This window comes from Trichechus manatus, unplaced genomic scaffold (assembly GCF_000243295.1).
Source record: "Trichechus manatus latirostris isolate Lorelei unplaced genomic scaffold, TriManLat1.0 scaffold00182, whole genome shotgun sequence".
Taxonomy (NCBI): domain Eukaryota; kingdom Metazoa; phylum Chordata; class Mammalia; order Sirenia; family Trichechidae; genus Trichechus; species Trichechus manatus.
The window spans coordinates 2,139,293-2,151,423 of NW_004444118.1; the positions used below are offsets into that span (position 1 = coordinate 2,139,293).

The 12,131-nt window shown below is 53.9% G+C and overlaps 1 protein-coding gene across 1 annotated transcript; it reads left to right on the plus strand.

Annotated features, from left to right (window-relative positions):
• Positions 1-897: 897 nt before the first annotated feature.
• ENO2 (enolase 2) lies at positions 898-8,235 on the plus strand. Its single transcript, XM_004387233.1, has 11 exons — positions 898-1,640; positions 2,113-2,208; positions 2,359-2,417; positions 2,720-2,789; positions 3,298-3,431; positions 3,678-3,900; positions 5,133-5,330; positions 6,204-6,405; positions 6,657-6,765; positions 6,925-6,983; positions 7,263-8,235. Exons 1-11 carry the CDS (start codon positions 1,556-1,558, stop codon positions 7,330-7,332), a joined length of 1,305 nt encoding a protein of 434 aa, XP_004387290.1. The 5' UTR covers positions 898-1,555; the 3' UTR covers positions 7,333-8,235.
• The last annotated feature ends 3,896 nt before the right edge of the window (positions 8,236-12,131 follow it).

Sequence of the window (12,131 nt, forward strand, 5' to 3'; positions counted from 1 at the left end):
TCTTACTTTCTAGTGGGTCGGGGTGTGGGTGTAAGCACGCATGCACCTGCGTGGGGAACTAGGTCCGGGATCGCTCCCAGCTCTTTCCCCATCCGTTTGCGGGAACGCTCCTTCCCACCCCAGCAAGTGCTCCTATGTGCTGCGCCTCCGCCGGCGGATCCTGAGTCATCGGGGGCTTCGGGTCACATGCACCCGCCAGGTCCTATCGGCGCCTCCCCCCCGTCCGCCCCCCGCCCGTAGCTCGGGAGCCGCAGCCTACGCGGCCGCCGCCACTCCTGTTCTCTCTGCGCCTCCGCAGCCGTCGCCACAGGCAGAGCCTGCAGCCCTGAGGTGAAGCCCCGGCCCGCCGGCACCCCCCCACCCGGCTCCCTCCCCTTGCCGCTGTGACTCTTGCGGGGACCTCCCCCCCAACACCGCCTTCGCGGATCTCTGTGCCGCGGCACTGCGCACCTGCTTGGTCCCCGCATCTTGCCGGCAGCCGCCTTCCCCGGCCTTCCTGGACTCCTCCTCTCGGTTTCTGGCTGTCGCCCACTCCTCACTTAGGTGCCAGGCCTCTCCGCGCCTGTTTCTTTCTTCATTGCGCCTTTCCCCACCCTTGCCTGCTTCTCTCCCTATTCCCCTCCGGCCCCCGGTTTTGTCGGTTTAAGTTCGAGGTCTCTCCTCGTGCTGTGCATTTTTATTCTGCCACGTACCTTGGCTTTGTATTTGGTGGAATGTCTTTCCTCACCCTTCCTCTCCACCCCAGACTTCTAGACTCTCCCTCTCCTCCCCCAAGTCGCCCCTCTCCTTGCTTTTCCATTTCCTTCTCCCAGCTGCACGCGGAAGGGGTGGGAGGAGGGGGGATTTGTCTGGGGACGGAGGAGAAGAAGCCTTGACTTTCCCACCGGGTCCCTCATCCTCCTCCCTCTCCACTGCAACCACAGGGACTGGAGGGCCTTCCCCAGGACCCTCTCCCCAGACTCCTCTGGGCGCCGTCTCTCACAGGAAGACGAGGAATGCACGTTTGGGAGAGAGATTGGGACCTTGGAGAGTGGGTTGAGTCTGGACAGGCTGGGGTGTTAAGTGGGGGTAGGATGGGGGGCTCTCATCCCCGGAGTAGGAGAGAGGCCGGGCAGGCCAGACAGCCCCTCCTTTTTCTCGGTCCCAGGAGAAATAAAAGCCTGGCAGCCATTCTGCTCTGAGATCTGGGGGAACCCCAGCAGCCGGCTGCCGAAGCTGCTGAAGGGGCAAGGGAACCATTGCTCCTCCCCTCCTCACTGCGGGGGTCCTTCCATCTCATCTTTACATTTTACCCTACGCCCTTCACCACCCCCCTCCCCCCGCCCGCAGTGACTTCCCCCTCCTCACTGCATTGACCTTCTTACCGCTCCATGGGGGAGGGAGGGCGGTCCCTTCTCCAGCAAAAGACTGCAGCCAGCTCCCCCCCACCCCACTGCAGTAAACTCTTTCCCATCCCTCCCTGCCCCTTGCCCCTCCCACTGATCTCAGGCGCCAGCCCTCTAAGCCTCTTATCTTTCTCCTTCCTTCTCTTCCACCCAAGGAGATCCTAGGCATCATGTCGATAGAGAGAATCTGGGCCCGAGAGATCCTGGACTCCCGCGGGAATCCCACGGTGGAGGTGGATCTCTACACTGCCAAAGGTAATGGGTGGCAGCATGGGCCTTCCCTCAGCCCCTACTTCTCCACCCCTATCCTGGGCCTGCAGAGGCCTCAAATGGGAGGCTTTCCTTGCTTCCCAGTAGGGATGAGATGCTGGGCCAAGCTCACAGCCTGGGTTGTCGGGGGTGGATCCTCCTTGTACAGGGGAGTCAGAATAGGCAGGTCTCTGTTCTAGCGTGAGACATGCCCCTCCTCTGGGTGTCTGCATGTGCACTTGTACATGTGCATACACATGTTACCTGACTGGCAGAGCTTTGTTTCTGTGGTTTCCCGCTTGTGCATGTGGGGCATCAGATGGGCGAACAAGGAGGCCACTGCATCAGGATGTGTGTGTGTTTGGGAATAGTGTGGGGGCTGAATGTGGCAGGCAGGAGTTCAGGGCTGGAAGGCAGAAGTAATCCCTGGCCCAGTAGTGTCCTTCTCTTCCCTCCTCATTCCATATTCCTCTCCTAGGTCTTTTCCGGGCTGCAGTGCCTAGTGGAGCCTCCACTGGCATCTATGAGGCCCTAGAGCTGAGGGATGGTGACAAACAGCGTTACTTAGGCAAAGGTGAGGCCCCTTCACCTTTCCAGGCTCTCCCACCCCTCAGCCCTCACACCAGTTCCCAACCCTCTTTTAGCATGCCCTTCCCCCTCTTTTCTCCTTCTGCCACTGGCCCCTCCTAGCCTCACCCATCCCCACCTCTCTGCCTCTCCCCAGGTGTCCTGAAGGCAGTGGACCACATCAACACCACCATTGCTCCAGCCCTCATCAGCTCTGTGAGGCCCACTCTTTGCTGGGGATGGCATGACCAGGGGCCAGGAAGGAATCCTGGATGAGAGAGGGAGGAAGGGGAAGACAAAGGCCCACCTTTTGGGAATCATGGTTACAAGGGGAAGGGTAGAAGGAGACCCTTACTGCCCCCTGCTCCCATGAGGGATTCAGGTCCTCTACAGACAGTGCCCTGTCACAGGGATCTGGCTGGACCCTGGCCAGATGTGAGCCTGTGTACAAATGGGAGGCCCCTGCTCTAGGGCCCAGCCTCCATCTTGGCCGTGAGTGACGGGGGCTCTCCCCACAGGGCCTCTCTGTGGTGGAACAAGAGAAACTGGACAACCTGATGCTGGAGTTGGATGGGACTGAGAACAAATGTAAGCAGGGACTAGGAGAAAATGGGTAGGCATGAGGGTGGGCACATGAAGAACAGAGAACTGGAGGGGCCAGCACTGTGACGACTTCCTCAGGAAGGGCTGCCAGAGGACTAGCCCTTCTTCCATCCTCCTCCCAAAGCCAGAGCAGAGAAGATGTGTTTAACTTCAGTAGGAAGCAGTAATGTTAGACAGAAGGAAGGACTTTGCAGTGTAAAGAGGAGGGAGTGGGCATGAGGTAGTCTGTGGTTTCTACTTGGGGATGTTTAAAAATAGGTCAGCTCTCTGCCCTTTCCCACCATCCCCTCCCCACCTCATCCTCCTCCCTTGCTATTCGCAGGGGAGAATGGATGAGATGTGCAGATCTCTGGAAGGCCCTATTGCAGGGGTGGGGAAGGAGAGGGAGGCAGGGTCTCCTCTCCTAGCTCCTTTTGGGGATCATGGGTGGAGGCAAGGGCTGGAAGGAAAAGGGGGCCTCTTTTGCTCGATGTCCTCCTCTTTAATCTCCTAGCCAAGTTTGGGGCCAATGCCATCCTGGGTGTATCCCTGGCTGTGTGTAAGGCTGGGGCAGCTGAGCGGGAATTGCCTCTATATCGCCACATTGCTCAGCTGGCTGGGAACTCAGACCTCATCCTGCCTGTACCGGTGAGCACTTTGCGATGTCTGTACCTGTCCCAGGGGTGGGTGGGAGAGTCAGTGGGAAACCCCATGGGGAATGATGGAAGGAAAAGTGAATTGGGGTGCCTACAGAGATAGGATGGAACATGAGACTCTTGAGTGTGAGAAGCTGGGGCAAATTTGGGGTTGGAATGGCCGTGGGATCTTGGGTTAACACTCCCAGGGCGGAGAGGAAAGAGCTGTTTGACTCTTTGTCCTCCTGTGGCTCCCTAGGCCTTCAATGTGATCAACGGTGGCTCTCATGCTGGCAACAAGCTGGCCATGCAGGAGTTCATGATCCTCCCAGTGGGTGCTGAGAGCTTTCGGGATGCCATGCGACTCGGGGCAGAGGTCTATCACACACTCAAGGGGGTCATCAAGGACAAGTATGGCAAGGATGCCACCAATGTGGGGGATGAAGGTGGCTTTGCCCCCAATATCCTGGAGAACAGTGAAGGTGAGACCAGGAGCCCCACTCCCAGCTCTAAGTCCTTCTCTATCCTGGACATCAGGAAGGGCCACACTCTTCAAGTTCTTATGAGTAGGAGTAGGGGGTCCTTGAGCTCCTGGGATCCAGAGCTGCAAACTCTAAGAGGTACCAGCCCCTGGCCTAGGTACCAGAAGGCCTGCCAAATTCACATGCAGGCCTAGAAGGACAGTTTTTGCCTGCCCAGCCAGATCTGTTAACATCTGTTAAGTTCTCACTGGAGTCCCTGGGGATGCTGGGAAGTGGTCTAGGTGACCTGTGGGATCCATTCATGCTTTAATTCCATAAGGTTCTCAGTTTAAGGAGATATACCAAACTCGAGGGAATCCATTCTAAATCTCTCCCCATCCCCACAGTAACCTCTTATGCCTCTAGGATCCCTAGTTTTTCTGTGCCCCAGGAAAAACTGTTAGTGAATAGAAGCAATACAGGTAGTGGTTAAGAGTTACAATTCTGGGGCCAAATTGCCTGGATTTGAATCTTGGCTTGAAGAGTTACTGGCTGATTTTACTTACTTCTCTGTGCTTCCTTTTTCTTATCTGTAAAAAGGGGATAAAAACAATATCTACTTCCTGGGGGCAGTGGTGGTTCAGTGGTAGAATTCTTGCCTTCCATGCAGAAGACCTTGGTTTGATTCTTCGCCAGTGCGCCTCTTACACAGCCACTACCTGTCTGTCTGTGGAGGCTTGCATGTTGCTATGATGCTGAGCAGGTTTCAGCAGAGCTTCCAGACTAATACAGACTAGGAAGAAAGGCCTAGTGATCTATTTCCAAAAACCAGCCAAAAAAACCCTATGTATCACAACAGTCCAATCTGCAACTGATTATGGGGATAGTGCAGAACTGGGTAGTGTTTCATTTTGTTGTGCATAGTGTCGCCATGAATCAGGGATGACTTGATGGCAGCTAACAAAGCCTCATTGTAAGGATTAAATGAGATCATATATGTAAAGTTCCTAGTTGACATAGACCTTAATAAATGATAACTATTTAAAACAGAACAAAACCATTATTAGCAGAATCCCTTTCCTTTGCCTTCCTGGAAGATGGCTTGTCATCCTAGACTTGGGGATAACCCCAATGACCTTAGCCAGACTTCCCCCAGCAACAGTCTTCCACCTCTGCTCTGACTGTCTTTTCTTCTCTTCCATCCTTCCTTGCCCACCCATCCTGCTTATAATCTCACTGTATTCCACCTCTAGCCTTGGAGCTGGTGAAGGAAGCCATTGACAAGGCTGGCTACACGGAAAAGATTGTCATTGGCATGGATGTCGCAGCCTCGGAGTTTTATCTTGATGGCAAATATGACTTGGACTTCAAGTCTCCCCCTGATCCTTCTCGATACATCACTGGGGACCAGCTGGGGGCCCTCTACCAGGACTTTGTCCGGGACTATCCTGGTGAGGGCAGGGGGTGTGGGAGAGAGGGCAGGGGGAGGGTCAGGGCTGCTGACTCAGGTAACAGGTGGAAGTGTCCTAAGAAGAACCTGAGAAGCAGGGATAGAGTGAAGGAAACTCCTGCAGAGACTAGGCTTTGTGTGTAACATAGATGTGCAGGGACTTGTGATGGATTTGTTCCATCTGCTTTGGGTCTTGATTAACGTCATGGGCTCTGAAGCTACAAAAATCGTGGAGAGGGCTCTGGAAGGAACCAGGATGGTGAGAGGGTGACTGGACTTAGCAGGGCATGTAACTAGCACACTTCAGTATCTTTGATTGATTAAATGGTGATGCTGAAGGGATCTGGGACTGTGTGTGTAGAAAAGAAGCCTGAAGATGGACTGGGTCACCTTCTCCACATCTACCAAGGGCTTTTACCCCAGGATGGAGGCAGCTGGTCTCTCATCTTCCTGGAGACAGAGCAGGAGAAGATAGATGTAAATAGCAGAACGATTCAAATTAGTAATGAGGAAAGGCTTCCTAGCAGCCAGAATAGGAAAATGCAAAGATAGGTTGTAAGGAAGCTTCTGAACCTTTGTTCTTGGGAAGTCTCATGAAATAAGAATCAGGATTAGAATCAGGGCAGGCTTAACCCTATGGGGCAGTTCTACGCTGTCCTATAGAGTCACTGAGTCAGAATCGACTTGACGGCAATGGGTATAGTATATAGGGTATAGAGCAGGTTTGCTTTGGGGTGGGGGCAAGGATGAGCAGGCTTAGTTAGCCAGGGGACCTCTACATTTCAAGAAATCAGAGTGAGCGGGGTGGTGGTGTTTACTGCCTAATACAGAGAGCCAGGGAGGATCAACAGCACCTTCTCTGCTCCCCCTGTAGTGGTCTCCATTGAAGATCCATTTGACCAGGACGATTGGGCAGCCTGGTCCAAGTTCACAGCCAATGTAGGGATCCAGATTGTGGGTGATGACCTGACAGTGACCAATCCGAAGCGCATTGAGCGGGCAGTGGAGGAAAAGGCATGCAACTGCCTGCTACTCAAGGTCAACCAGATCGGCTCAGTCACTGAAGCCATCCAGGCGTGAGTGACTCCTACTGCACTGGACCCCCCTTGCAAGTGCCCCCAGCCTAATCCTGCCTAGGGATGCTAAAGAGAGCAGGGAGCCTAAAGTCACTGTAACTGTTCTCTCAATTCTGCTCCCTCCACCCCTGATCTTCTGTGCCCCTCCCAGTTTCCCTCTAGATGTTTCTTAACATAGACCAATGTTGGGGCTGGGAAGAGCATGCTCGGTGAGAGGGGCTGGGGTGATCAATGCAGGTGTATGGATGCAGGTGCAAGCTGGCCCAGGAGAATGGCTGGGGGGTCATGGTGAGCCATCGCTCAGGAGAGACAGAGGACACATTCATCGCCGACCTGGTTGTGGGGTTGTGCACAGGCCAGGTGAGTGGGGCAGCCCGGTGAGTGGAAGGGAGATTTTTGTGGGATTGGTGGGTTCTAGGTTCAGGCAGGTCTCTCCTTCCAGGTGGTTGAGGGTGTCAGGGGAATTTTGAGGAAGTGAAAGGGCTGCCACTGAGCTGCCAATCTTTTGGGGTGTTTCAGATCAAGACTGGTGCCCCTTGCCGTTCTGAACGTCTGGCCAAGTACAACCAGCTCATGAGGTAAGGGAGCCTGGGGAGTGGGAGCCCATAGGGCCAGAGGGTTAAAAGCTCTGTTTGCCCACCATTTCATCTCCAATGCCCACGGCCTGGATAACAGTAGATATCCAGGATATATTTATTGCTGATGGCCCCAATGACTGATCCTAGAGGTCACATGGGCGAGCATTGGACACAGGAGCAGGTGGTGTGAAGGGGCTTGGAGGCTGGAGGGATTCCTAGAGAGAGGAGCAGGATCCTCCTGCTTCCCTCACTGTTTCCTTTCTGTGTCATCTCTCTCAGAATCGAAGAAGAGCTGGGGGATGAGGCGCGCTTCGCCGGACATAATTTCCGCAATCCCAGTGTGCTGTGATCCCCCTCCTTTCCTGGAGATTTGGAACCTCTCCCCCATCCTCCTCGAACCCCTTTCTTCCTGTCTGAATCTGTGATATTTGACCCAGATACCCTGAGCCCCAGGGCACCCAGAACTTCCCTGATGAACCTGCCTCAGCTGCTCCTTGGCTTGTCCAGCCCTGTGCTGTCTCTGCTTTCTCCTTTCTGGGCCCCAATCTTTGGGTTTCCACACTCTCCACTTCTCCTTCCTTTCTATTCTCTCTTTCCTCAAAACCTGGAAATGGGGATGAGGATTACAAGGGGGTTCATAAAAGAATGATCAGGGTCTGTGATGGGAGCATCAGGGTTGGTGTGTTGAGGTGTTCAGAGTGGGGCCATGTGTCACTTGTGCTTCACGCTTGTTCCATGAGTTTTCCATGTTGCATATGAGCCATGAACTGCATATAGTGCTGAGGTGTACGTGAGTGCTGGGTGTATGGGTCATGCCTAGTCTAAAGCTTAAGTGTATGTATGTATGTATGTATGTATGTATCTTTCATTCATCCCATTAATTTTTTTCTCATATCTCTAGGGCCTAAAACTGGCCTGATTTGAAGGAACTATTGTGTCTGTATTTCATGTGGCTGTGGATTCCAGGATAATCTGGGGTGGGAGGTCTTGCTGGAATGGGAAGGGTAACAGAAAAAGGCCTTGCCATCAGTTCGTTTTTGTGAGCTCACCCTTAACTGAAGCCTGGGTCAGTCCAGGGGTGGGACTGTGTGCCTGGGGGACTCTTCCTCTATCAATCTCTCCCCAGCCCTAGGTTCCTTGTTCTTCCTCCAGCTGCACCAGAGCAACGTCTCACTCCCCCGTGCCATGTTCCACAGTTGCCACCTCTCTGTGGCACTGACAGCACCACCATTAAAGTCTAAATCACAGTGCATGATTGTGTCTGAAGAGTCTTACTCTATCTGAGGGGAGAGAAGATGGAGCAACTGGAAGTGGATGAAACTGTACTGCAGAGCTGGGGAGGGCATAAAGAGAGGAAGACGCACTGAACAAATAAAGCCAAGGTGACTGCACTGCCTAGCCCACCCTAGCCAGGTGGGGCCCAGGTTGGCCCTGCTTTCTCAGCAGCAAGCCTGACCCCAGGACTGATGTGCATTAGGGGTTCTTAACCTTGGGTCTGGAGTCCCTGGGTGGTACAAATGGTCAATTCACTCAGCTGCTAACTGAACAGTTGGAGGTTTGAGTCCACCCACAGGTGCCTCAGAAGAAAGGCCTAGCGATCTATTTCTGAAAAATCAGCCACTGAAAACCCTATGGAGCACAGTTCTACTCTCACACATGGGGTCGCCATGAGTCAGAATTGACTCAGCAAGTGGTATAACCTGGGGTCCCGGAGGCCCTGAAAGTTTCAAAGGAATAAAGCTGTGGATGGGATCGGCTCCCATACTGAGCCTCTCCCAAACAAAATCCTGGCTGGTTCTGGCACGGAGCAGGACTGTGTGGCCATCACTTCCTGCAAGATGGGGAACTGGAAAGAGTGATACCAGGGGATGTAGGGAAGGGCCTGAGGAGACTTAAGTCCTGAATATTCAGGATTTGAAGTGCTTGACAGGCCCTCTGGCTGGGTCAGGCTGTGCATAGGGTGCCAGTATGTGGCTAGAGATCCCCTATAATCCTAAACTTCTGTGGAGCCCCAGCACTGAGATACTCAGCCTAGCAACCACCCAGAGGGAGAAGGGGGCAGGCATCCCAGTGCCTTGGATTGGGAAGGCACATACTAGCAGGTAGGGGCTGCCCATGGGGAGCTGTGGCCACTAGAGGGAGCCGATGTTCTATAGGACACCATGTTGGACACTGCTGGAGGTGGGGTGGGAGGAATTTCAAGGTTGTACTCTGTGGGCCGCCCACTGAGTTCTTTAAGTTCTGGTCCTGGGCTGCTTCTGCTGTCCAGCCCAGCTCCAGGACTAAAAGGATTTCAGTTTTGTATGGGCAGGGCCCATTTCTCTCTGTCCTTTCCTTCTGGGTCCTTGACACCTCAGTCATTTTCAGTTCAAAGAGCTTCTTGCCCCCTTTCCGTCTCCGTGCCTCTTAATTTCAGTGTGGGCATCTCATCTTTCTTTCATTTCTCTCCTATGTCTTCTCTGCCTAGCAGGACTTTCTGTCCCTGTTGGGGCTCACCATACTTTCTCTGCGCCTCTGTTTTCTCCGAGGTCCATGACTCCCATCTTTCCTCAGTAACTACCAGACTTACTAGGATTACTCTGGTTCTGGTTTGAGCCACATTTCCTAACCAATGTCCTTTCTTTCCTCCCTCCTTGCTCTGTTGCCTTCTCTGACAGCCATGCCCCCCCACCTCCCCCCACCCCAGGTACTGGGTTGGATTGGGTTACAGCTAGCTCTGCCTGGGCCTCCCAGGCCCCTCTCTCCGTTTTCCCTTTGTGCCGTTGCCTGGAGACCAGTGGGTTGTGGGGGGCAGGGGCCAGACGGGAGAGCTGGGGTGAGGGATGGTGAGGTGTGTATATAATGCTCCCAGAAGCTGAATTGTGAGCCTGGCCCTCACATAGTGATGAATTGGAGGGGGTAGGCCCCAATTTCTCTTCCGACTCTCCTCATCCCCACCCCCCTCATTCCTACTTTACACCTAAGTCAGTTTTCCTTTTGGGCTCAGATATATCTGTCATCATCCTTGCTCACCTCTTAGTGGTTAAAGATCAAGAGAGATCTCAGCCTAGAAGGGAGATGGGATGGGCCTGGGCCAGGACCCAGTGGGAGACCGAACTGGGAAGTTCAAAAAGAGAGGAAACACAGTAGGGAGGAGTGTGAGAGGGAAGGAGGAGTCTTGGAACAGAGTTGTGGGGGTGGGGGTGGGGTGGCCAGGAAGAGTGGGGCTATCTGGAACAATAAGGAAAGAAGTCTGAGGAGCACTGAGAGATAGGCTGGACTTGTCTCAGGAAGGCTGGGGAGGGGTAAGGAAGGTGGGCATGGAGTGTAAGTGAGTGCTAACCAATTTGAGAGACTTGAGAGTGGTGATTCATTCCTAGGCAAGGAAGCCTTCTTGTTTCTGTACCCCAGTGTTTTAGAATCCACATAAGAGCTTTTGGGTCCTCCCAGACATTTGTTGGCTGAACCTGGTCCAAGGAAATGTGAGGCGACATCTACTGAGTTACTACAGAGCCAACCTCCTTCCCTCCCAGAAGGCAGGGGATCCTGCCAGTTCGGCCTAACCTTGGTCTCTGGCTGGCCTGACCCCACAAATACTCTACCCCTCACCCCCCTCAAATCTGGAGAGCTGAGGGCTCCTGATCCAGACTCCAGCTCCAGCTCTTCCTGTTTTCCAGCCTGTCTCCCTCCCTTTCTCTGGCCTTCCCAATCTCTGCGGCCAAAAATCACCCAGTGTCTAGATGTCCTTTGTCCTGGGAGATGGAGCTGCTTGGTGTGGGCCCAGGGAGGGAGCCCAGAAGAAGGCAGCTGGTGGGATGCTGGCTTCAAGGCCAAAGACTGGGAATAGCTGGCAGACAGCGTCAGAGACTGCCTGGAGAGCAGTGGAGGGACAAGGAGGGTGGCATTAGGAAGAGCTTTTGGTCTGCAGTGGAGATTGTCTCCACCTTAAAATGGGGTTAGGGAACCAGGACACCTAGGGACTTGGCTCCAAACTGAGCCTAATCCCCACCAACTCCTTCCCTGTGGCCCAAGGCACAATCAGTGGTGACTTCAAACAGATCTGAGAATGAAAATGAAGCCACCAGACAGAAGGGCCTGAGGCTGGTCTCCCACTCCTCCTATAAGTTGTATCCCTTACCCACACCTGAGTATGTCCTCTTCTATGCCTATCATTTCCTTCAAATGCTCTCCCTTCTCTTGTCTTCCCCATCAATGACCCTTCCTCCTCCATATTGCCACCGAAGGCCTTGTTTATTTTTCCAATCTTCTTTAAACCCCCAGAATCCAGCCAGCCCTGTGTCTCCTACTCTCTCGTCCTACCCAGAACCTCAGTCTCCCCTAGAATATGCATCTGGCCCTGCCTCCTTCATCTCTTCTTAAGGTTCCTCATGCTTTCCCTTCCCTCTTCATACTGACATCTCCTCTGGGCTTTTCTCTCCAGCTTTCCTTTATCATCCTTAAATTCTTATATTCCCTATTCTTTTCCCAACACCAATCACCCCCTAAACTCTTTACTCTCTTCCAGAAACTCCATCCTCATGTATATGTCTCCATCCTTTCAATTTCTTCCCTTCTTATGACCCCAAACTTCATCCCATTCTCTTTGGTAATAGCCCCCAAACTCTTCCCTTTGATCTCTGCCACAGACCCAATCACCCCAAGTGTCTTTCACCTTTCCTCATTTCCACACACCTCATTGTCTCCAAAGACCCTGTAGCTCCATTTGTTCAATCTGTCTAACCATTTTACCCCAATCTCTACCCCCCAAACTCCTCCCACTGCACCTCTGCCACAAACCCCGTCGCCCCCAAACTTCTCCAGCCTCCCCCATATCTGTCTTTACAACCCACGGCCCCTCCTGCCCAGCCCTCTCCCACGTCAAGCCCGCGGGCCGCCGACATTCCGCCACGGCAAACCCCTCCCCGCGTCCCGGCCCCCTAGGCCTTGGTCTCGGCCAACTCGCACAGCGCCTCCCCATCTCCGGATCCCCCTCTCTCCCCCCTCGCAGCTTGCCTCGCGCTCCCTCCCTCGCATCTCCCTCCTGGCCCCACTCTTCTCCGTTCCTCCGCGCTCCCTCCTTCTCCCTCTTCCTCCCTTCTCCCATCCCCCTCTCCCAAGCTCCCTCCCTTCGCCGTCCGCTTTCCTGTGCGAGTCGCCGGACGCGCCGCC

Excerpts from the sequence above, each read along its gene's own strand:
- ENO2 (XM_004387233.1), top strand. The coding sequence starts at position 1,556 with ATGTCGATAGAGAGAATCTGGGCCCGAGAGATCCTGGACTCCCGCGGG. Across the intron at positions 2,209-2,358 it reads ACAGCGTTACTTAGGCAAAG|GTGTCCTGAAGGCAGTGGAC; the intron begins GTGAGGCCCCTT and ends GCCTCTCCCCAG. Across the intron at positions 6,406-6,656 it reads GTCACTGAAGCCATCCAGGC|GTGCAAGCTGGCCCAGGAGA; the intron begins GTGAGTGACTCC and ends GTATGGATGCAG.